Here is a 27,214-nt window from a genome sequence, read left to right as displayed (position 1 = left end):
CAAAGGTTTTAACATGTATTTTACAAATGAAATGCCTCTATGAATCGTTTTTTTTTCTTATGAACGTTTTCAAAACCTTTGTTGGTGGATTTTCTTAAGTTCAAGCGCCACACAGAAATAAATTTAATTGTGTAAGCAGGATCTGTGTATTATTCTTATTATATAATGACAGGTGTTTTAGCTGATTTCAATTTATTTTATTTAAATGAGCTATTATTTATTTTATGATGTGTTTACAGTATATTTTACAAATGTGATGTAGTATTCATTTATATCAGACATGTCCAAAGTCCGGCCCGGGGGCCAAATGCGGCCCGTGGTGAAATTTCCTCCGGCCCCCAGCCTCTGTAATGAATTCAATAACGTCTGGCCCTCACACAGACTTAATAAATTGGTCAGCAACACTGCTACCAGCATATGAAGTAGCTTACACAATAAATGCTGCTCCTCATTTACCCACTAAAAGGCAGCAGCACTATGCAACATTACCTCGTGTAAGCCTTCCAATTTTCTAAAACGGCGATAATCAACAAAAAAAAGAAAGTTGAATGCGTTGGCCGACGCTTCAAGGATAGGTGGAAATTGGACTATTTCTTCACTAAAATACGCAACAACGTCTGCCTCATTTGCAAAGAGACAGTCGCTGTTTTTAATTCAATGTGAGGCGATATTACCAAACAAGACACGCTGACGTGTACGACAAGATTACAGGGAAGATACGCAGCGAGAAATTGAAGCAACTTGAAGCTAGTTTAATTTCAAAGCAGCAGTATTTCGCAATGGCTTGAGAGCCGAAAGAGAACGCCACAAAGGCTAGTTGCGAGATTGTCGAAATTTTTGAAAAAAAATAATAAATCAAATGTGACACACAGAATGGCTTGCTAAAATTTGCTTAAATATATTGTTCTACGTAAAGGACGTCAGCCAAGGTCGGCCCCCCACATTTTTACCACACCAAATCTGGCCCCCTTTGCAAAACGATTAGACACCCCTGATTTATATTGTATATTTTATGTTGTATAACTTTAGATCCTATGTGAATATTTGTTCCTACTTGTTTTGTTGTGGTAGGAGGGTTTTGTATTGAACACCATGTTGGTTATTATTATAGCAGACAGCAGTAAAGTAAAGTAAGACAAGTCAACTGTGCCCCGATCTACCACTCAAGAGATCCGATGGACTCAAAAAGTGGGTTACGATTGCATATTAGTTTGAAAATCGACCGGATCCACCGTATTTTTACACGAGTGACTTTCGGTCTGCCCGATCCTAGCTAGTAGTACTGACGCAGGAGGGCAGCGTCTCGTGTCAAATAATAAACTCTGCCGTTCTTTTCGCGTGCGTCGCGTTGAGCCGCTTCTGGGACGCGTCCAACACGTGGCCACACTGCAACTGGTGTGCATTGGCTGATTGACTTTAACGCCCGCGTTTCACTGCGTTCTCGCGGCGGCCACGTTATCGCGCCGTTGACGTTTCTGGGTTTTATACTGTCCTACCGTGTTGGTCCTCATTATAGTAGAGAAGACGGAGTAAATATAATCTACACAAAGAAACTGTACCCCGATCGACTCACAGCCTCGAAAAGTAAGGGTTACATTACGTCAGAAACTCGTTCGGTACGCCTCCGTTCCGAACCGAGCACCCTGTACCGAAACGGTTCAATACAAATACATGTAACGTTACACCCTAAGCAAATTTTCCAAGAAAATCGGTCGAGCCGTTTCGGCTTCCATCGGGAACGAACACACACACAGCCACCCATACACACCGACACTAAAACACGCAGACAATGTTCCATTTATGTTTAAGTTTAGATATTAGATCATGATACTAGGGCTGTCAAAATTATTGCGTTAATGGGTGGTAATTGATATTTTTAATTAATCACGTTAAAATATTTGACGCAATTAACGCACATGCCCCGCTCAAACAGATTAAAATGACAGCAGTGTAATGACCGCTTGTTACTTGTTTTTTGGTGTTTGGCGCCCTCTGCTGGTGCTTCGGCCCAAATGATTTTATAGGTTTCAGCACAATGAGCGAGCATGGTGTAATTATTGACATAAACAATGGCGAGCTACTAATTTATTTTTTGATTGAAAACTTTAAAAAATTTTGAATAAAACTAAAACATTAAGAGGGGTTTTAATGTAAAATTTCTATAACTTGTAATAACATTTATCTTTTAAGAATTATAAGTCTTTCTATCCATGGATCACTTTAAGAGAATGTTAATAATGTTAATGCCATCTTGTTGATTTATTGTTATAATAAACAAATACAGTACTTATGTACCGTAAATTGAATGTATATATCCGTCTTGTGTCTTATCTTTCTAATCCAACAATAATTTACAGAAAAATACGGCATATTTTATAGATGGTTTGAATTGCGATTAAATACGATTCATTAATTTTTAAGCTGTAATTAACTCAAATTGTAATTGTTTGACAGCCCTACATGATACATTTAACATTTTTCGCTTGTAAGCTTAAAGTGCATGTGACACGAAAAAGCATGTTTATTTCATAATACACGCGGTATTTTATGCTCCTGAATGATATGGACTGTTTGGATGTGTGTGGAAGCGATCGCTATATTTATTTAGTTTTTTGAATCCCGCGCCATGAAAATGAGTGACTTCCGGCTTCGGACTTGCATTGAGGAGGAGGGCGCTGTGACGTGTACGGTTGAAGGCGTCCTCTTCACTCTACAGCCGTACTGTTGTGTATGAGGACTAAGGATTCAGCTGATCTTGCGGATTAATATGTTTATTTTTCGTATCACGCCAGCCAAACGGCTGCAGAAAAATCTTGCTTTATGAGGGAGAGGCATATGCGAGTTTCAAAAGGTTCCCATTCAGCGTGGATATTGACCAAAACAAGCCCTACAACTGTGGGACCATTGGACTTACGAGGAAGTGAGTAAACGTCTTGTTTTGCTTTTTACAAAGTAAACACTACAAACTTTCTTTAAATAAAGGACTACTCACGTTTGATCATTGATGGGCATGTAAAAAGCTCTCCTCATGCTCATTAGCTGCACGTTAGCTGCACAACAACTGCATCCGCCCTCCTCCGGGGAACTAGCTATAAATTGCTCTCCGCCGGGCGGTTTGCCGGTCCGCAAAGACAATCGACAACCCAGTCGTCATGTCAAATAATCCGGGCTAGTTATGTGTGATTTTCCGCTTCGAAGACTTTGAAACATCACTCGGTTCGGGTTAGCGTGTCGGCTAGCTGTCACGCCTCTTGGTTTGTTTACATTCTCCGAAGCCGGGGAAGGGAAATGACATATGTCTGATTTAGATGTCATAAAATATCGTTCGGGAGGTGTGACAGTAAAGGTGAAGTCGACAGTTTAGACCAGGGGTCCCCAAACTTTTTCCTGTGAGGGCCACATAACTTTTCCCTTCTCTGATGAGGGGCCGGGTCAGTTTGTAACAGAAACAGTGTGACGATTGCAGCAGTGCCTAAATGTAAAAATGTATTGTTTTTCAGAAAGCCACAATTAAATAACCCTTTCTGGATTCTTCACGCAACAAAATAAAATAAAAATAATAATATAATATGATATAATATCATATAATAATGAATAATAATAACACAATTAAATAGATAATAACCAAATAACCCTGTTTGGGTTCTTCACAGAAAAAAAGCCAGGAAATAGATAATACTATTGGGGGGGGGTTCAGGGGGCCGGACCAAATGTGGAGGCGGGCCGGGTCCGGCCCGCGGGCCGTAGTTTGGGGACCACTGGTTTAGACCATTATGGAGTAATTTTGCCATGTCGTCCTGAATAAGTGCATTTTTATTATTTCATATTCCATTTAGCACAAGACCATGTTATTTGTCACGACCATGCCATTTATTTAGCAATTGGGGAAAAATACTTGGATAAAAAGAATATCCTGTAAAAATAATGAAGTGAAGAGACAGAAACAATGACATTTTGCAGCTCTTCGTCACGTTTTCCTCGTTGTGAATACTTCCCCCTCGACGGGCTGACTGGTCCTTCTCAAGCCATTTATTTAGCTATTGTGGAAAAATATTTGGATAAAAAGAATATCCTGTAAAAATATTGGAGTAGAGGGACTGAAAACAATGACATTTTGCGGCTCTCTTCGTCGCGTTTTCCTCGTTCTGAATAATTCCCCCTCAATGGGCTGAATCGTAAAACCGATGAGCCCAGTCTCCCGCTGACGTCATCCACCTGTTGGGGACGCTAGAGCCCTATAATGGTAGGCGTGGCTAACCGGCAGATTAAAAGACTAATTTCTCGTCATCTGAGCTTTGCTAAATTGGTATATATAGTCGAATCGTCTCAAAATATGATTCTAATTCACATAATAATGCTATTTAAGAGTTTTTTTCTCCTGTCGTATGCTCTTTAATGTCCATTCAAAAAAAAATGTGGGATTGAAAACTGTCATAATTGTAGAATTTTTCACCAAATAATTAAAAATCTATCCTAGCATATTGATACCGAGACATAAAACAGCCCATACCATGATAGATTTTTTTGACCATATCACATAGCACCAGGGGTGAAAGTGGCTAGAATTTCTTGCAGGAACTCCTCGACGTGAAGGTTGCCACGTAGCCAGAAATTCTGTTTATTTATTTATTTATTTGGGGGGGTGCAAACCTCCTAAAACTACTGAAATGCAAAGAAAACTGTTTTGGCACAGTTATTTCTATAAAACATATAAAAACTGATTTTCATTCAAAATTGTATTTTTTTCAATGATTTGCAAAATAAAAGTTAACAAAAACAGCAATAACCCCAACCTACATCTCCTAATATTTATTTTACCCCCATTTCCTTACATACTAAATGCCAAATCTAAATTTTAATGACTTAGGAACACATAATGTATATTAAAATTGAAGTTAATGTCAACATTTACTTTTGCTTTCTTTTTTTAAATAATAAAGATATAAGTAACATACATTCAGAAAAATACAATGGACTTATTATTATTATTTTATATACTTTATTTATTTATTTATTTTTTTTTATTATATTATGCAGAGTGAAATGGAATAAATATATTTTGAAGATCGCGCAAACATTGACTTTTTAAAATCATAATGAAATGAATAAGTAGCCTAACATAAAAGAACAAATCTAAGTCCAAAGTGCACATTGACAGCTAAGATGTTCTGAACCTCCCCATCAGAGCAAATAAAACTAAATATTATAAATAAGCCTCCTCAACTTTCCTTGCTCTTAAAGATCTCATCCATTTTCTGTTGCATCGCCCTTTTTTTGTCGCATCAATTCAAAAACCATTTTTTTGTTGTTGTTGCTCTTCCAGAAAACATGCACTAGCTAGCAATAATCTCTGCTAATCACATGTCAGTATGTCAGCCAACTGAACGGATAAATGAGTCCAGGCGTTTTGCTTTGCTGTGTGCATTCGCACATTTAAGTGACTTATCATGGTCAGACTCGTATAACTGCAGCAGCTAGGGAAACCTCCATGCCGTTCGCGGAATAAAATAAATAATATCGGTGGAAACGGATTATGCTACACAAGCACTTTATTATGCTTGTTATTAACACTTATGCATGTAAATCTGATGTTGGTATATTGTTTTCTTTTTAGAGATGAAATGCATGTGTGGCAGCTCAGCATTTAAAAAAAAATTTTTACATAACGTTTTGACAGCTGCCTTCCTATTTTTGGAATCGAAGCACCGTGTACCGGAACCGCATTCCTGCCCTGAATCTTATACCGGAACTGCGTTCCTGACCGTTCTGGCCCACTTTCACCCCTGCATAGCACTGAAACAAAAAATTATTTCCGAGCAAGCACGTTAACACATTCGCATCGACAACGTGCTCACGAGACCCATTTAAGCGGAATATAACGTGTTTAGTAGTCTGCAGAGTCATGCCGTCGAGCCGCTTCAGCCTTGAAGCTGATTCACAAGCGGCTGCTCGCTGACAGCAGTGACATCGCCCTCCAAAAAGGCGCAGGGGGAACACACACACACAAAAAATGTGGATGTCTACACTGCAGCCTCAGGCCATTCTGTGTGTGCGTACATAAATAAACCCATCACGATCATGGAACCGATCATGTCACGTTTTTGTATCTTTGTGTATATATATTCTGGATATGTATATACTAGTACACATATTTATATACGTGTGCCATGTGTATCAGACCAAGGGGGGGTTGAGGGGGTTGGGGCATCACTGCAACACAAGCCTCGAGACAAGAGGCTGGTTGCCGTGGCAACCTCAGGCTAAAAGCTCAGCAGCCGGACGACGGCGGAGGAAGGCGCTCGGTGGCGAGAGACTGAGAGAAAGAGCCTGTGTGTGATGTGGGGGGAAAAAATGGAGGAGCGAGCGCAACCCATCCTGAGGGCGCCAAGCGGGGAAAGTCAAACAGAGAAAAAGAAATGGGATGGGGTGGGGGTGCTGTAGCTAAGTGAGCGATAAAAAGGCCATAAAAGAGACAATTGCACAGATGGTGGGGATGCTGAGGAGGAGGATGACTTACAGGGAACGGTGCGCAGGTACAGGTTGTCTCGGATGATCTGCTGGTGGTCGTGGTCCACCGAGCCTTTGGAGAAGCGCAGGTTGAGGTAGTGCCGCAGGTCCTTGTCAACAACCCCCCCTAAAAACAAAAAGAGAAGGTTTACAAGTGGCCATAGCATCGGCATGGAAGGATCACATTTCTAAGGGTGGGAACCTATTGGTATTTCACAATACGATTTAGCGATACAACGATTATCGATACATTGGTTAGGAAATCATTCTAGGATATTCTCCAAAATAATAAACAGAAAAATAAGCTATATTCTTCTCGGTTTATTACTAGTAGATGCCCAATCCATTTGAACTGGAAGAGTGGCAGCGAATGAACCCCTCCCACTTCAAACAGGCCCCTCCCACATCTATGGCCGTCAGTGGCAGCCAATGCCTGGCAACGAGTTAATTCTGGGCTATTTCAGGTCATTACGTTTTGATTTTCAGTTCTCTCCTGTTGATTTTGGGGCATTTCAGGGTCACTTCTTGATTAGGGGGCGTTTTATGGGTCACTGTTGATTTTGGGTAACAGAACAGGAAGTGACATGAGAATTAATGGGCAGTAACTCAAACTTAAAAGGAAGTGACCTGTAAATGTTGTAAAATGAACACAAAGCAACCTGTAAATGCCCTGCAAATCGGAAAGAGTGACTGTGAAAGCTTTGGTTTCGAATGAACTCTGCCCGGTAGTAATGGATTGGGCGTCGAGCGCCGTCAATGGCAGCCATAGAATTAACGGAAATACTATTACGGTAAAATATTTTGGTAGCAACTTGTTGGTTCCTTATTTATTTAGTTTTTTTTTTTAAACATTGACAGCTTTTGAAGAACGATATCTTGATTGTTGGCATGAGCGTATCGTTAACCTTTTGGGATGCAAAGTATCACAATATATGACCATTTCGATATGTAGTCAACCCTTTTTAGTTCAAATGGATTGGACGTCTATCATCCCCAATATCAGATAATGAGTTAAAGGAGTTATTTTTGACTTTTTAATATACACTCACCGGCCACTTTATTAGGTACACCTGTCCAACTGCTCGTTAACACTTAATTCCTAATTAGCCAATCACATGGCGGCAACTCAGTGCATTTAGGCATGTAGACATGGTTTAAGAAAATCTCCTGCAGTTCAAACCGAGCATCAGTATGGGGAAGAAAGGTGATTTGAGTGACTTTGAACGTGGCATAGTTGTTGGTGCCAGAAGGGCTGGTCTTAGTATTTCAAAAAATGCTGATCTACTGGGATTTTCACGCACAACTATATCTAGGGTTTACAGAGAATGGTCCGAAAAAGGAAAAATATCCAGTGAGCGGCAGTTCTGTGGGCAGAAATGCCTTGTTGATGCCAGAGGTCAGAGGAGAATGGCCAGAATGGTTCGAGCTGATAGAAAGGCAACAGTGACTCAAATAACCACCCATTACAACCAAGGTAGGCAGAAGAGCATCTCTGAACGCACAGTATGTCGAACTTTGAGGCAGATGGGCTACAGCAGCAGAAGACCACGCCGGGTGCCACTCCTTTCAGCAAAGAACAGGAAACTGAGGCTACAATTTGCACAAGCTCATTGAAATTGGACAATAGAAGATTGGAAAAACGTTGCCTGGTCTGATGAGTCTCGATTTCTGCTGCGACATTCGGATGTTAGGGTCAGAATTTGGCGTCAACAACATGAAACCATGTCTGCCTTGTATCAACGGTTCAGGCTGGTGGTGGTGGTATAATGGTGTGGGGAATATTTTCTTGGCACTCTTTGGGCCCCTTGGTACCAATTGAGCATCGTTGGAACGCCACAGCCTACCTGAGTATTGTTGTTGACCATGTCCATTCCTTTATGGCCACAATGTACCCAACTTTTGATGGCTACTTTCAGCAGGATAATGCGCCATGTCATAAAGCTGGAATCATCTCAGACTGGTTTCTTGAACGTGACAATGAGTTCGCTGTACTCAAATGGCCTCCACAGTCACCAGATTTCAATCCAATAGAGCATCTTTGGGATGTGGTGGAACGGGAGATTCGCATCATGGATGTGCAGCCGACAAATCTGCACCAACTGTGTGATGCCATCATGTCAATATGGACCAAACTTTCTGAGGAATGCTTCCAACACCTTGTTGAATCTATGCCACAAAGAACTGAGGCAGTTCTGAAGGCAAAAGGGGGTCCAACCCGTGACTAGCATGGTGTACCTAATAAAGAGGCCGGTGAGTGTATGTTTTTAAAATTACAGCAGGGGCAGAATTTGTGGGGGGCCTCTAATGCTAAGTTCTAACCACAGGTCTGAATGCAGTAATCCATTTTTTTTCGTGTTTTTCGAGGCAGGCATTAACCTGATGATCTGAACGGGACAGGTTGCATAAAAGTGGACCATTTCAAATCCGATCAAGGTCACTTTCGTATGTGGTTAAAATCCGATCTGGGCCACATTTTTCCAGAATGTTGCTGCGGTCTGAACTGTCAAGTCTCCCAAATCAGAATTCATGCAGCAATTATGTCAGCAAAGAGCAAGAGGCACCTATGACGGCAGCGATGGATTAGTGTTCGCATCTAGCTTGAACTTGGCTTTTAGAGAAGAGGGCTTGACAACAGTCATAAAAAATATATATATGGCAGAAAACAGAGACAAGGCTAAAAAAGCTGTTTCTGCTTTAACCAAGAATTTAGACTGTTTTACGTTCATATCAATAGGAATTCGGCTATTTAAGCATTTGTTTATAAGAGTTTTCAACTTGAAAAGCTCTTTGTTTCGTGACTGGCCCCATGTTGGATTTTGTATCTCTCTACACAGTAGCGGAATTCAGCCTAAATAAGTTGTGATTGTATATAGAAAAATGCTAATTGTGCTTTTGTTGAGTAAAATTAAGATGATTCTGCATGCTTTCCTCAAGTATTAAGTTTCTGATGTGAAAATTGAGTGATTTCTTTGCTGTTGAAAAAAGAAAAAAAAAAAAAAAAAAAAGTTTCTATTTTGGGCAAAAACTTATATGTTATATATTGCTATTGATCTTGAAAATATAGGTGAATATCTCTGCATTTGGTGATTTTTGTGCATCTAGCGTAAAATTTGAGAATTTTTTTAGCCATTTTAAGTTTTGTTATACTCGGATAATTTTTTTTTTTTAATTGGGATTTTACTAGGGAACGACTTTGAATTTTTTTTTGTCGCTGCTCATGGACACTCATATATGCCTAAGGGAGGTGCCTGTTTTTGTTTTAGGTTGCTCGAGGCCTTTGTTTTGAAAATATTTGAATTTTAAGTTTTTGAAAATAGGCCCCCTACAGACGGGCCCCGAGCCCCGTGTCCCGTCAACAGAGAGTGAAGTCTATGCACAGAAATTCCCCAAAATGAATGACAACTGAAGCATTCCCCTAAAATTTCTCCAAAAATTGCATTTTCTAGTTTTTACAGCGTAATAGCATTTCCATTCCTTTAAACATTCATCACGTCCATCAAATAATCCAAACAATTTTGTAAAAAACACCAAATACATCAGCCTTGATAGCCTTTCCCCCTTTATCCCAAGCCAATTGTGACACCATACAAACAAGTTGGCGGCTAATAATACATCAAAAAGTACACTGAAGTTTTATCAGGATTGTGTGGACTGTATAAGAGCAAGGTGCAATCAAGTTAAAAGCCTCTGACACCCAAGACTGAACAACAAAGGGTCCCATACACCAACATAGACGCACACGCACACATCATGGTGATTGTGTAAACTCGTGATCCCTCGGGGAAGTGTTAAGTCAGCAGTTGCGGTGACCGCGACGGCGGCGTAGAGGACAGAATAGGCTGCAAAAAATGACGCCTTGCGTATGGAATCAATGATTGGAAAGCATGTAAGAAGTCAAAGAATTTTTCAAAGTCGAAGGCCATCCCTTTGCATGTACTTTGCATCTCTTATCCATCACTCTGTTAAAATAGTTACTGTAACTTTTTGCTATTGACTAGAGGAGTTCCAAAAAATCGATTATTACATCGCGATTCGAGACGGTACGATTCGATTACGATTCATAAAGGCTCAAAAATGATGATTTTCCCTCATAACTTAATGACAGCCGCTCGTAGCGGAACGAAATTCAAGACAAGTCTGCCGCCCGAACACCTTAAAGGGTATGAAAACGCAAAGGGGGTGTGAGACATCAACAGAACAGGTTATGTGCCAAGATAACAAATATTGATAAAGTTAACAAAAATCAATCACATTAATGAGGAATTATCGAAAATAGATAAAAAATGACGAACATTTCCGAAAGTGTTCCGGAAACAGCCGAATGGGGCGGAGACGTCATAACAAGGAAACAAAAGGTCGAGGCAGGTGCCCTCGTTGTTTATCGACGAGAGAGTTGCGTTCGTGTTTTATCACAAAATCGCTAAAATGGTTCAAACCTGTCATGCTATGTGGTTTACAAATAGCCATTTGTCGCTATGTAGTACCCATGAGTTCCCGAACGCGAGAAAAAGAGCTGGACTATGCAGACAATGAGTAAAGTTCGTCAGTGCTAAGAGGGCTAATTTTGCAGACCCAGCCTCCGGCACGGTTTTGTGTGGTGCGCATTTTACACCTGAAAGCTATACGAACTATGGGCAAATGAAATCAGGTTTTGCTAAGAAATTGCTGCTGAAAGCAGATGCGGTGCTCGGTGAAAGAGGACGATGACTGGCTCTGATGAGACCACCTCACCACCCCAGGCAAAGCAAAGGAGGGAAATGGCCAGAGTGAGTACTCTTTTATAATAAAAAACATATCACGCATTGGATATAAGACTGAACACATGTATAAATTATCGCTCGCAAAATATATAGAGCAAATCCTCTAATCCCATTCATATTTGTATCAGTTGGCAGAGCAAAACCGATGATAGCATATTACATTATAATTATTCTTCTATACATTACTTTATTTTGCGGTCACGGTGTATCAGCTTCACAAAAAGAAATGCAAAACAAACCATTCGGTGATTCTGTTGCCGCCGGTGTTTCATTAGTGTGATTGCTCCCCTCAATGATCCTTTCATTAGGCTGCATTGGCTTTCGTTTGGGCTCAAATTGATAACCCAAAACACCAAACAAAGGTTCATAACTCTCCTCGTCACCATTAGAAGAATGTTCGTTACGTCAGATTCGTCGCTGCAACTAGAAACAAAATTGTCCGCCATCATCGCCGCCATTCAGTACTAAGCACTGAGCCGGTTGTTTCCCTATAGTGACGTCACGCACACAATATGCTAGATTTCTGGCATCTCGGGGACGGGTCCTTTTAGCTTGACAATCGACCTAATTTCTATCATTTTCTTGGTGTTGCGATGTGTGTAATTACATGAAGTGGCATGATATGAATTCAAAAGGCATGCGTTGATGGATAAATGATGGAATATTAGCATTTCCTCAGGTGTTGTCATACCCTTTAAACGGACGCACGCACGTTATAATGGATTCTACCTGTAACTGAGTGAGAGATTTACTCTTTTTCAAAAGACTGGAAAATTGAGACTGAGACAGGCAGACGCTTCTGTGTGCACGTTATTTTTTTTTAGAGCGAGAGGGGAAGAGAGATAGTTCGTTGCTCCTCGTCTTCCAGATTTCCAGCTGTAGTTTCAAGTCATGTCAATTGAAAAATGTCCTGAGTGTGTTGCTAAGACCCGTGTGCGTCTATAACAGGAACCCTCTTGTACTGTTTAGCCTTTATTGTTGTTGTTATTGAGGTGTTAATAGTTAGCGCCGAGCGCTAAGCTAATTAGCTAATTCGCTAACGTTAGGGTGACCAAACGTCCTCTTTTGCCCGGACAAGTCCTACTTTCACGTAGTATCCTCATCGTCCGGGCGGGTTTTATAAATTCATAAAAATGTCCGGTTTTTATGATTTTTCACGGGACTAATTTGAAGAGAATTCCTCCGGCCGCTGGGTGGCAGCGCCTGCCTGCGATGACATAGCTCCTAGTAGTAGGGAGGGAAGAAGTAGTTCTTCTTGTTTTTTTTGGCAGTTTACCCCTATCATGAGACATTACCGCCATCTACTGGGTTGACGATTTGGCAACAACGCCTGCCCAATTGTTACGTTTTTTACAATAAATACGTATATAATGGCAACTGTTGACTTCTATCAGAGCTTTGACTGTAAAATCCCGTTTGGTGTCGCATCGTTGCGCTGCCGATGATTGTAAACTTTTATAGCAAGGTTTGATTTTTGCCTCACCTAGCTATCAGTAAGCTAAACCGCGCTAGGCATTAATGGAAACGTAGTTTTGAACTGCGACGTTTGGAAATATGCTGGTTGAATAGTTTGTCAGTTTATTTCGGTTTTTGTTTGTGTGCAATCTAGAACATTGAATGACAATATCAATTGAATGGGAATAACAATTTGTCAAGGACAATTGTCATGATAGTAGTAGAAAATAAAAAATGTTTAGTTGGCACATAGCCTACTGTGTGTATGTGTATTGACTGGACTACATTTCTATGGGTCTGCATTATACATATATATTTTTAAAAGTCATTATTTTTTTTCAAACTGCATTTTTCCATCCAGAGTGAGGGGTACACTATAAATATATTAAAGTGATATAGGCATCTTTGAGTGAACTTTGAGTAAAATTCAAGTATCTTGAGTAACTTAAGCTGAGTGTCCTTTTTTTTTGTCAAAAATCAAAATATGGTCACCCTAGCTAACGTGTACTGGTATTTCATATGCAGAACATGTAAAACCATGATTAAGTCCAGCGGTAACACTACAAATATGCGAAATAGCACAGAAATCTGTGAAAACAAAGTATATTGGTTAAAAGAAGGCTTATTTCTAAAGACACTTTGTTTCCAGAAAATGTGGAATTCATTCCACCTGTGTAAATTTTATTGTATTGTTGAGAGAAAAAAGTACTCCCTTTAAAATGGTTAATGTTTTTGCACTTTCTTGTAAAAATAAATAAATAAAAAAGCAGATTAAGGGCAGCTTTTTGTTGTATGGGCATGTTTCCATCGTTCCTGTTGAATCATTAGGATATTTTAAATAAATGGACAAAAATTTGTTTGTCTACTTTATTAATTTGTAATGTACGATGCATCGATAATTGTGATAACCGTGATAACCGTGATCATCGTCAATACCGTGATCATCATTCAGGAATTGAATCGTAGCACCCTGAATCATAATCGAATCGAATCGTGGGATGCCTAAGATGGCACACCCCTACTATTAACTGTGATAGAGGAACTGAAGTTGCTTTAGAAATCGACTGTTTTTACCTTGACGACACTTTAACAATGTCAAAACTAGGAGGAGGGAACTAGGGTTGTTCCGATCATGTTTTTTTGCTCCTGATCCGATCCCGATCGTTTTAGTTTGAGTATCTGCCGATCCCGATATTTCCCGATCCGATTGCTTTTTTTTTTTTTTGCTCCCGATTCAATTCCAATCATTCCCGATAATTTTTCCCGATCATATACATTTTGGCAATGCATTAAGAAAAAAATGAATAAAACTCGGACGAATATATACATTCAACATACAGTACATAAGTTCTGTATTTGTTTATTAAGACAATAAATCCTCAAGATGGCATTTACATTATTAACATTCTTTCTGTGAGAGGGATCCACGGATAGAAAAACTTGTGACTTTGTATATTGTGACTAAATATTGCAATCTAGTGTATTTGTTGAGCTTTCAGTAAATGATACTGTAGCCATGCCCAAACGCATGATGGGAAGTGAAACCATGACTGTGCGTAGTGCTACCAATTGATATATCTTCTCCGCGTTGGGAAATAACATAAGGTGTTAAGAAAAAGATCAATTGCTACCTTGCTTCCCCACATTGCTTCCCATGATATTTCTAATCGTAGGGAGAGGGATTGTAAGGCTTTAGCCAATTAAAAAAAGGCTCCAAAGGCTGCCAAAATTCACTCTACTCATTTTACGCTGCCTTTTATCCCTCTATATAGGTAAAACGGCGCCATTACAGATTGAGCGCGACAATGCGTGAGTGGGTCGTGCAGTGCATGCATTAATTGCGTTAAACATTTTAATGTGATACATTTTTTAAAAAATTAATTACCGCTGTTATCGGGATAAATTTGATAACCCTACCTTAAGCCTAAACTAAAGACTCTGGATGAGTGTAACATATTATGTCTGTAACGTTAAATACAATTAGAAAACGATTTAATTAAGAAATATATATATATTTAAAAAAGGCATGGCCGATATTTATTTGCCGATTCCGATACTTTGAAAATGACGTGATCGGAACCGATCGATCGGCATCTCTAGTGGGAACCTCTGCGTACCTCACGATACGATAACGATTATCTCATAATATTGTGCAAATAAGTCGCAAATAAAACCGAAATTCTACTCCCTAGTGCACACTAAAAGTATTTATTAAACAGTAACTTGCTATCAATCACAAAATGTTTTGGGGAAACAACAGAAAGTAATGAAGCAAAACCATGATCAAAAGAAACTTCCTAGGAGTGGGAAACACAGGACGTGGAAACCAGACGTAACATGGATGACAATCTGACCAGGTCAAAATATCGCTCAAAGAATTTTAGTATACAAATGGTGAATTTCTTACACCTCAAATAATGAAGAAATTGTTTAAACAAACACAAAAAATGACAGATTTTATAGGTTTAAACATTTTGTGATGTCACTTGTCTTAAACCTGGTTCATGCTTCTGTGGTGGACCTACACCGTCAAGGCAGACCCGATTTACGACCCTCCGGCGTAGCCTGACGTGCACCACCAAAAAATCCTGACTAGGCGTCACGGCAGACGCAAATGGACTGTGATTGGTCTGCTTAGACTGTTGTTTCTGGTTCAGTGCGAAATCAGCGCCATTTCTAAACATTATTGCGTTACACGCAAAAATGGACCAAGCCGACGAAAGGATCATGAAGGCATTATTAAGATTGTCAAATGGCAACCGCTGGCAAGCATTGGCAAGCATTTGGTTGATGCACTTTATCATTTATTTTGTACATATGTTTGCTGTGAGTCTCTGACTTATTTTACATTTTACACTTCAAGTATATGAAGAATAAAGCACAGGTTTGGTGTCAAAAGAGTTGTTTTCATGTTTAATTTTCAACAACAGTTTACACACTTGGTACATCATCACTGATTGAGAGTGCCTCGGTCCTTTTATGATAAAGTGTTTACCATCGAGGCTTCCAACATAGTTTGGGAAGTTCCATAGCCGCCAGAAATCTGCTATGGCTTCCCACTGGCTGGTTGTTAGGACACCACAAAGAAATCGGACATAACGCTGGACACATTGCTCGACGCCAGTTTGCAGCTAGCCGCCACAGCTTGCTGGCTTCCACCCAATGCTAGAATCCGTAATGTGAATGCCAGTCTTTGTGCGGCATCAACAGTCGGACAGACCACCTTCGCAACAGTCTTCTGCGTCGCCTGCGCTTCAACTTTTTTATGATCAACATTTGTTGTTCAATGTTGATGAGCTGAAGATCAACATTCAAGCATTCCATCTCCGTTGCCATTGTTGTCTAACCAGAATAAAACTCAAAGAATTCGACGAGTGTGCCCCAAAACCGCACAAACACAACATAACAACCCTCTAGCGGCTTGGCGTTGAATTACAGAGCAACACGTTCCCTTGACGCAAAACTTAGAATGCTTGTTGACGACATAGGGTCTACGCCATTGCTACTCCATCGCTAAATTAGGCTTTACACCCAGGCACATAGACCTACACTCTAATAGATTCGAGCAGAGGTGCATATGATAATGGGTTTTAACAACATAACGAGGAAGTGCGGGCAATTTGTGATACTCACATTTGATTGGCTAAAATAGTACCGGCACTGATAAAATGTCTGCCCCAATTTTCGGCAGCTACTTCCTGGAAATATTGGCTTTTATTGGTATTTGTCTCAGCTACTACACATCGGAAAGTCTTTTTTTCCTTCTAATATATTAAACATGATTCTTTCTGCTGAAATACACAGAATAAAAGTGTTTTCTCTTCCTTTAAGAAATTACAGTATCCCTTTTCTCCTTGAAAAATTACCACTGTATTCTCTGAAAACATGGATTACTGTGTTACTTGAAAATTATAGCTACTATTCCTGTTCAAGAATGATTTTCATCTTTTAAAATAATTACGTTTTTCGTGGAAAATTCAGATTATTTCCCGTTATCCTTAGAGGAGACTTCATCTGAAAGGAGTGAAAGACAGAAAACACCTTGGACTAGTTACCAGGCTGTCACCGGTCATATGTAAAGATAGAAAAATATTCAAACTCAAAATTTCAACATGGAAAAAAAACTTCAACTTTCCAAAGACGTTAAAATGACACATTCCAACACATGTAGTCAATCATCTGTTATGACTTCCTCCTCTGTCTATCCCAAAAGAAGCACCAGAGGGGAACCTTCCCGTCACCTCCTTCCTCTGTGCGAGATCCTGTCATTCGACACGGGGTTACATGGACTGTGATTAGAAAATGACAAACACTTTTCCTCACGCATGCATACCCGAGCGACCTCCCGTCACATTGACTTGACGCCGCATTAGTCGTCACCCGAGAAACGTAACGAGAAAGGCCAACATTAACTCATTGGCTGCAATTGACGTCGCTAGCAGCAATCCTCCCACGCAAAATGCATTGGACATCTAGCACCGTCAATGACACTAAAACATGAGCATTCACTGCGTCACCACCCAGTTCCAATGAATTGGTCATCTATCACCGTCACTGGCAGGCAAATAATTAAAATACGTTAAAGTAGTAGGTCAAAATCTTCAGAAACAAGTTCAGAAGAACTATGACTGCCCGGTAACCAAACAAGATGCGACACGATACTGCCATTTTTACTAAAACTACTTGACTTTTCCAAAATTTATCAGCGTTTTTTCATTTGAACAAAAATTCCAAACATGTTACGGTACTCTAGTGTGAAGACTGCCAATGTTTTATAGCAGGCTAAAGTAGGTTGTCTTTTTCCCCATTAGCCTCAATTACGGTTGTTCCGATCACGTTTTTTTGCTCCCGATCCGATCGTTTTAGTTTGAGTATCTGCCGATCCCGATATTTCCCGATCCGATTGCTTTTTTTTTGCTCACGATTCAATTCCAATCATTCCCGATAATTTTTCCCGATCATATACATTTTGGCAATGCATTAAGAAATAAATGAGTAAAACTCAGACGAATATATACATTCAACATACAGTACATAAGTACTGTATTTGTTTATTATGACAATAAATCCTCAAGATGGCATTTACATTATTAACATTCTTTCTGTAAGAGGGATCCACGGATAGAAAGACTTGCGACTTTGTACATTGTGACTAAATATTGCCATTTAGTATATTTGTTGAACTTTCAGTAAATGATACTGCAGCCATTCAACCCAAATGCATGATGGGAAGTGGAACCATGACTGTGCATAGTGCTACCAATTGATATATCTTCTCTGCGTTGGGAAGTAACATAAGGTGTTAAGAAAAATATCATTTGCTACCTTGCTTCCCCACATTGCTTCACATGATATTTCTAATCGTAGGGAGAGGGATTGTAAGGCTTTAGCCAATTAAAAAAGGCTCCAAAGGCTGCCAAAATTCACTCTACTCATTTTACATTATATCTCTATTTATGTAAAACGGCGCCTGTACAGATTGACCGCGACAATGCGTGAGTGGTTCGTGCAACGCATGTATTAATTGTGTTAAATATTTTAACGTTATACATTTTCAAAAAAATTAATTACCGCCGTTATTGGGATAAATTTGATAACCCTACCTTTACCCTTTAACACCAAATATGTCGGCAGCGACGCGTTTACGCATATCGTCTTTGAAGCTTTGTCACGGTGTAATTACATCACCCACGTGCCGCTGGTTGGTCTCATTTGAAAGTGCGGAAGTTGATGACCACACCAGTTTTTATTTGAAGTCAATCGACCAAGAAAAACGGGACATAATGTCATTTGAGTTTTATAGTTTTATTGCTCTCATAAATATGCATTGAAACGCTGCATGGACCATGTATCTATCTCCATATTTCCATCATTTCTTGTCCTTTTTCAAAACCGAAAGCAGCACAAAAGGCTACATATCCCAAGAGCCGTTCTGATGTCAAGAAGGACGAACCGAATGTGATCATTTTTAATAAATTTCCGAACGAGGCGCCAACTAATGAAAGGGAGGCATGCGACGCAAGCAACGGCCGTGTTGGTTTGAGCGAGCGACTTAGAAACGTGCAGAATGAATATAAAACTACATTTAGCGCAAGCTAATGCATTATTTCATTAACTCAAGGAGGAAGATGAGCCGTATTTGAAGGCTTTTTCTTTGCATGAGTCTGCGTCTTGGCGAATAGAAGTGACGGCAGCGCGCAAAAGGCGAAAGAGTAGGCTGTGACTCACCTCCGTGATCTGTTCAAGCTTTATTGAGTGCGCAAAAAAAAAAAAAAAAAAACCACTTTATTATGTCGCATGCCTGCAAATTTTGAATTGAACTGAACTACTTGTCAATATTTTTTAAAATACTTTTTTTCAATGTTATATATTTTTTTTCTTTACTATAATCTTTTCAATTTTTATGTAGATGTGTGTTAGAGAAGCTTGATTGCATGTAGGTATATACTTTTGATAAGGTGATGGGTACAACACCTAACTTCACAAAGAGATATCCTCCAGACCCTTTTTGTGTTAGATGATATATATAATTTTTTTCTCACTATTTTGCACTGTATATAACCTGTTTTGACCATAGTATGTGTAAAGGCCAAAAACGCCTATGACCATACCTGCTGTTTGTGTTAAATTGTCAAACATAAAACTATTCAATCTTATTTTCCTCTATTGAATGTTTATCCTAACAAGTCGAATAAATATGATCAAGCTTCAAAACGGTTGGTCGAGCATGTTTAGTTGTCAGTGGGACGTCAACATTACAAATTTTGAAAAAAGATTTTGGGATTTTTATGTCTTTTTGGGTCCAAAATGTGGATTAAAATTGGTCAGTGAAGAAAACAACAGTTTGGACATGAAGTTCAAGGTGTCCTGAAAAAAGGGACCCAACTTGGCCATTGTAAACAATTTTTTCTAATATAAATATAAAGGCAACATCAAATGCATGCAAATTCGGCCAAAATAGACTTAGGTGTTAAAGGGTTAAGCCTAAACTAAACACTCTGGATGAGTGTATCATATTATGTCTGTAACATTAAATACAATTAGAAAACGATTTGATTTAAAAAAAAAAAATATATATATATATATATATAGGGCTGTCCCAAACGACAAATTTTCTCCCGATTAGTCAGCCGACTATTTTTACGATTAGTCGACTAATCTAATATATATATATTTTTTTTTTCCCCTAACTAATTTAGCAATGAATTTTTTGTTGACGCTTATCAATTCACAAAAAACATATTGGAACACTCAAATCATTTATTAAAGTACAAATAAACACGTAAATAACAATAATAAATCACAAATAAACAATGAGTTCAAATGCTGATAGAGTTAACTAGTGTAGCATCCCGATTGAAAAGATGGTCTCTTAAACTGATGGTTTACAACTTTTATTCCATCCTTGATGTAAACACACCGTAAGAGCTACGGTGCACACAAATAAAGCAACAAAATTAGAAATTAACAAAAACTTTTCACGTTTTTCCTTTTAAACCTTATTTATTTATCAATGAATTGCCTATATGAATTGCCTTTACCTTGTTACCTGATCATTGAGTGCAATCACTGTATATACTGTATATATTTATGATCTTTTAACCTTATATAATTTTCTATACCATAAAATAAACCATAACATGAAATAAACCTTTCAATTAGCATTAAGAACAATACTAATACCGCTTATAGGCCCATTGTCAATGAAACATTATTATTTAGTAAGGCGACAGCACCCTCTGGTGTACAAAAAATGGGAAAAAAAAAAAAATTACAAACTGCGTGAAGGCGCTTGAGGTGTTTATTCACGGCTGACGTGCAGCCAAGCTTGGCACTGAAGAGACAGGACAGAAGAGTGTACTCTCCTTAGTTTCTTTGAAATAAGTCAATGTTTTGGACACTCTGGTGCGCTTTTTTTTGGATTTGTGCCGCTTTCCCCGCTTGCAAACAGAGCATCCGACATTCTAACTTTCCACGCATATATTTTTTTAACCCTTCATTAACCGTCGACGGGATGTTGTGCTCATCGATGGATTTACGTCATCGATGACGTTGACTATGTCGATTAGTCGGGACAGCTCTATATATATATATTTAAAAAGGCATGGCCGATATTTTTTGCCGATTCCGATACTTTGAAAATGACGTGATCGGACCCGATCAATCGGCATCGTGACATCTCTAGTTTACAGTGTTTAATATAGATGTGTCTCCTTATTATGTATGTCTGAATTTTAATTCTACGGTGTGTTGATGACCAATAAACATCTATGAAAGGAACTGGAGGCTCATATGCCATCAGCACGCACACAAAAATGCACGCACACACGCATGCGCGCGCTGATTAAACGCAGCCGTCAAAAATTACCCCCCTCATTTTTATTTACCGTGCAATAAATGGACTCACTGCAAATCGCGACAACTTCAATAAAACATGTCGTTAGTTAGTTAGATGGATTTACAATCTGCCAACTTGTCCTGTTGTCTTCCAAAATTACAACTAGGTGACAGCGCTTTAGGTGTTCATTCATGGCCGACGTGTAGCCAAGCTTGGCATTGAAGAGACAGGACACAACAGTGTAACCTCCTTTGTTTCGTTGAAATAAGTTAATGTTTTGGCTAGGAGTGGGAACCTCTTGGTACCTCACGATACGATACGATTTGCGATACAATGCTCACGATAACGATGATCTGACGATATAACGATACAACGATTATCGATACATTGGTCAGGAAATCATTCTAGAATATTCTACAAACAACTAATAAACAGAAAAACAAGCTTCTGCTGTGAATTGGAATGAGTTTATCACTAGTAGACGTCCAATCCATTCGAACTGGGAGGGTGGCAGCGAATGAACATTCGTTCATTCGCTGCCATCCCTCCCACTTCAAACTGATTGAACGTCTATGGCCATCAGTGGCAGGCAATGCCAGGCAATGAGGTAATTTTGGGCTAGTTAGTCGTTTACTTGTTGATTTTCAGTTACTTCCTCTTGATTTTGAGGTATTTTACAGGTCACTTCCTGTTTATTTAGAGTTACAGAACATGAAGTGACCTGGGAATCAACCAAAATGAATTGGCAGTGACTCAAACTCAACAGGAAATGACATGTAAATGCCCTGAAAATCGGACAGAATGACTGTGAATGCTCTAGTTTCGAATGAACGAACGTTCCCAGTCTAAATGGATTTGGCGTTGTGCCCCGTCAATGCAGCCTTAGAGTTAACTGAGACACTATTATGGTGGAAGATTTTGGTAGAAACTTGTTGGTTCCTTTTTTATTTTTTAGACATTGACACCTTTTTAAAACGATCGATTCTTGGCAGGCGCATATTGATAACCTTTCGGGATACAAAGTATCCCGATACATCACCATTTCGATATTTTGTCACACCCCTAGTTTGGGCAACTCTGGTGCACTTTTTTGGCTTTGTGCCGCTTGCATACCAAGCGTCCGACATAAAAAAAAAAAAAAAAATCTCCCGAACCCCTTACACCCCCCCCCCCCCCCCCCCGCGTTAATGTTTTTCCTCTGATCTACACAATTCACGTAGGTCACCCTTTTTGACTTCAAAACGGTGAATTTAGCCAAAACGTGAGATTTTCATGCCTGTAATACGTCTAAAAATTGTTGACAAATATTTGGGGACAAAACAGTTCTTAAAGATTAAATGTGAATCTGAACAGTACTTGAGTAATGAACTGTAGTGGATTAAACAACAGTTGTTTGAACATGTGATTTACTCAATATTTCTTATACTACTACACGCACCACACTTTGAGAACCACTGATGTGGACGATATACAACCATTTTATTACATGCAGACTTGGAACCTCTTGACTATGAGCCAAAACTGCTGCCCTTGAAACACTTCCATTAAAAATAATGTTTATATCCATTCATTCAACTATTCCGTAGTACTTAGAGCTCATTTGGGTAACAGGTGAACTAGCGCCTATCCCAGCTGACTTTGTGGTATGCCTTGAACTGGTCACCCAGCCAATTGCGGGGCAAATACAGACAAACAACCATTCCAACTCACACCTATGAGCATTTTAGTGTTGTCAATGATGCTAACGATAATGTTTTGTAATTTGGAAAGCTAGCTAAACACGTTCTCACACGAGCATAGACGCAAATTGCCAAAATCTCATCACCATGGGCAAATGTGCCAACTACCGTGTTGCCCATGTAGAAAACAAATGGAGCCAGTTAAGGTCATGATTGAGAGAGGAGGAGAAAACAAAATGAAATTGGCATTGTCGCACAGCAAACACTGAAAATGACCTTATCACATGCACATGCACGCATTTGTGGAGAAATAAAGGCAACGCAGTCCATGCACCTCATCTGCATCCGGCCCAGATGTTGCTACATCCAAAAATAATCCCGTGATACATCCACAGATAGCCGTTGTCCTCCCTGGCGTCCTCTGTCCTCAGCAGAAGCACATCCTCTTCATCTTCTTTCTATTAGAGTCCTCCTCCTGCTCTTCTGCTGCTGATGCTCAAGCCCTCAGCAGCCGGCTGCAGCCAAATTTAATCCCGGCGAGAAGCGCGGCGATGGAAGCCGAGGAAGGGAAAGTGGGGGTTGGGGGGGGTTATATCGCGGGGGGATGCGAAGGGAGGAGAGAAGCGATGGATGCGGAGAGACGACAGCCATCGGGAAGAGAAGAAAGGAGGAGGAGGAGAGCGAGATGAGCCAGCGGGAAACCGGCGAGTCCAACGAGATGCGAGTCCAAGGATGCTGCGGTGTCGCAGCACCACCAGTCAGATAATTCTGGTACTGCGCTCCCAATTGACGTCTAAATCTTAGAAAATTAATGTTATCTAAGCCAACATTTGCACATTGTCAAGGAATTGAATCATAGCTAGGACTTCTACCTACAAAAAATATAAGTTTTAAAATTAAAAAAGTCTGAAAATATTAAAAGCATGCAATGAACTTTTAAGTTAAATACAACAGAACAGTACTTACAGAACAGTATGTTGTCTTTTGAGTACCACTAGTGGATGACAGTGCATCACAGTGTTAGTGCATTTGTGTTTTGTAGGTAGCCCTGGGTTATTACACCAGGTAAAGTGGCATGAAAAAATATCTCAACCTTTTGGAATTACTCACATTTCTGCATAAAATTACCATCAAATGTGATCTTATCTTTGTCAAAATCACACGGATGAAAATACAGTGTGTGCTTTAACTAAAACTACCCACAAATGTATAGATTTTCATATTTTAATGACGAAAACATGCAAACAATGACAGAAGGGGGAAAAATAAGTACGTGCACCCTCTGCCTAAGGAGACTTAAAGAGCAATTGAAACCAATTTTGACCAATTATTTTAAGTCAGGTGGGTGCCCAATCACTGATGAGTGGTTTAAAGCTGCCCTGCCCACTAGAAAAACACACACCTGGTAAGAAATGTCTTTATGAGAAGCATTGTCTGGTGTGCATCATGGCTCGGTCAAAATAGCTGTCTGAAGACCTGCGATTAAAGATTGTTGATTTGTATAAAGCTGAGAAAGGATACAAAACCATCTCTAAAAGTCTGGATGTTCATCAATCGACAGTCAGAGATTTTTTTTTTACTAATGGAGAGAGTTTGGCACTGCTGCTTCTCTCCCAAGGAGTGGCCGTCCACCAAAGATAATGCCAAGAGTTCGGCACAGACTACTCACAGAGGTAAAAAAGAACCGTTTTGTGTCTGCTAAAGACTTACAGAAATCACAGGCACAGTCCAATATCTCTGTGCACACATCAACTACATGTGAAACTAGGGATGTCCCGATCCAGGTTTTTGCACTTCCGATCCGATACCGATATTGTTTTGCACTTCCGATCCGATACCGATACTGGCCGATACCGCCCTCTCTCAGCATGTATTAAAGTTTAAAGTTATTTAGCCTCCTTACTTAGTTGTCAGACTCATGTTGAAAAGGGTTTTAGTAGTCTTGATAACAACTTGCCAGTTGAATTAGGTGAGTTGGAATAACACATAATGGTTGGTAACAAGAAACTGACCTGTTTATTAAATGATAAACACAAAACATTAAAATAACAAACAGAAATGACATATTCAGACAGTAAAACATGCTAATAATATTGTAGACTGTCTTAAAAAAGCAAAACACACAAACAACCTCAAACTATTAACTATTACACACTCCCTTTGATTTGCTTGCCCAGCCCGAAAAAAAACCCAAATTGTATGTTTTATTTGTAGGCACGAGCCCGAAAAAAAACAAAATTTTATGCTTTATTTGTGAGGACTCAGGAGTGATGCGTGGTTATGTTTTGTGTGATCACGTTTGGTGACGCCAATGCATATATGCATAATGGTAACAAATTATAGCCTGTCTTTTGTAACAAATTCTCCCAGTTAAACAAGACTGTAAGATGGATATTCAATAAACATTTATATATTTTATATTTGCATGTGTGTTCTAACAGTTGGATAGTGGATTTGACATTTATTTTAATCTCCTCGAGTTGGCAGAAAAAAAACGCAAGTTTTCTCAATGTTTAAATACTCTACATATTTTTATCATTATAAATGCATTTACACAGCGAAATAATGCTGGAAAAGTACATACATACATACATCGTTTTAGTATAAATATATGAATATATATATTTTTTGAAAAAAGTGCCCGATGCGTCTAAATCCCACTTTACTCACGAGAGATAATGGCTCGTCATCCAGAATGATTCCTTCGGCAATGACTCTTCCCTGGGCTTTGGGACTGTCAAGTGCCAGTTTGTCACGCATAGCAAAAGTTTCTGCCAGTGTTCGTTGCGTATGACCTTTCTTTCTGTCTTCGGTTTTCTCCTTATACTCCTCATATACTCCTCGTACTCCTTATATTGTTTGTGGTGGTATTTCGATAAATGCTTGATTAGTTTGGTTGTATTAACACTTCTTACAGCTTTACCACAACGCTTGACTTTATTGTGGCATATGTTGCACTCTGCCTCTTCGTCTTTGTCGTCCTTTAAAGTGAAATAATCCCACACAGCTGACATTTTTACCGATAGTCTCTCAGTCATTTGGGAGACAGTTATGTAGTGTGTTGAAGGTGTGCATAAAATGCAGACCGGATTTTAGGGAAACCGAAGCAAAAACTGGAATGGATTATGTAAGTCAGTGCACTGGAAAACCCGGACCGGACTTTCAAAAAAAAAACTGGATCGGAAGTCCGGATCGGAATTTTTCCGTGTCGGCCGATCCGATACGCATTTTTTTGCCCATATCGGTGTCCGATCCGATCCAGATATCGGATCGGGACATCTCTATGCGAATCTATAGCCAAGAACGGTGTTCATGGGAGGACTCCACGGAAGAAGCCACTGCTGTCTAAAAAAAACCATTATTACTTGTTTAATATTAGCAGAAAGGGCACTTGAACATGCCACAGAAGCTTTGGCAGAATATTTTGTGGACTGATGAAACCAAAGTAGAATTGTTTGGGAGTAATACACAACGTCACATGTGGAGGGAAAAAAATGGAACAGCTCACAAACATCAACACCTCATCCCCACCATGAAGCATGGTGGAAGCAGCATCATGATTTGGGGCTGTTTTGCTATCTCAGGGCCTGGACAACTTGCAATCATTAATGGAAGAATGAATTCAAAAGTGTATCAGGATGTTTTGCCAGAAAACCTGAGGCCGTCTGTCAGACAGTTGAAGCTAAAAAAGAGGATGGATGCTGCAACAAGACAATGATCCAAACCACAGAAGTAAATCAACTTCAGAATGGTTTCAGAAGAACAAAATACAAGTTCTGGAGTGGCCAAGTCAAAGTCCAGACTTGAACCCCATTGAGATGCTATGGGATGACCAAAAGGCAGCGATTCATGCCAGACATCCCAGGAATCGGACTGAACTACAGCAGTTTTGTAGAAAACAATGGGCCAAGATTAGTCCTGATGGATGTACCAGACTGATCTGCAGCTACAGGAAGCATCTGGTTGAAGTTATTGCTGCCAAAGGGGTGGCCATAAAATATTAAATGTGATGGTTCACTTACTTATTTTCCCCCCTTCTGTCAATGTTTGCATAGTATCCTCATTAAAATATGAAAACCTATAAATGTTTGCGTGGTTTTAGTTAAAGCAGACACTGCTTTTTCATCTGTGTGATTTTTTACAAAGCTCAGATCGCATTTGATGGTGATTTTCGGCAGAAATGTAAGGAATTACAAAAGGTTAAGATACTTTTTCATACCACTGTAGCACATATGTTGTTGCCAGATACTAAGTGGTATTCCTTAGTTAGTTTGGTCGCATTGACATAAAAAAAAAAAAAAAAACACTTTTGTTTCCCATTTCCCCATTTCTACTTCTTACTTAAATACGTATACATCAAATTTATTTAACAGCATAAAATTGTGAACAATATTTCACAAACACATACAGGCACAGTATCTAGTCTCTCCTATAAATTCCATGAATCCCAGCGGGAGACAATAAATGCTTGTGTG

General features: G+C 39.4%; 1 protein-coding gene across 9 annotated transcripts in view; it reads right to left on the bottom strand.

Moving 5' to 3' along the window:
- LOC130916723 (membrane-associated guanylate kinase, WW and PDZ domain-containing protein 2-like) overlaps window positions 1-27,214 on the bottom strand; it is a 368,356-nt gene that overhangs the window by 274,199 nt on the left and 66,943 nt on the right. For 8 of the 9 annotated variants that reach the window (XM_057837639.1, XM_057837641.1, XM_057837640.1 and 5 more), the window contains exon 2: window positions 6,518-6,634. In XM_057837639.1, the coding sequence (XP_057693622.1) occupies window positions 6,518-6,634 (117 nt within the window). Of the gene's footprint in view, window positions 1-6,517; window positions 6,635-23,073; window positions 23,348-27,214 lie in introns of those variants that run through there. The other variant, XM_057837645.1, reaches the window with a different exon arrangement.

The sequence above is a fragment of the Corythoichthys intestinalis genome, chromosome 5 (assembly GCF_030265065.1).
Source record: "Corythoichthys intestinalis isolate RoL2023-P3 chromosome 5, ASM3026506v1, whole genome shotgun sequence".
NCBI lineage: Eukaryota > Metazoa > Chordata > Actinopteri > Syngnathiformes > Syngnathidae > Corythoichthys > Corythoichthys intestinalis.
The sequence above is the reverse complement of the archived record's forward strand: the minus strand, read 5'-3'. Positions and strand labels throughout refer to the sequence as shown.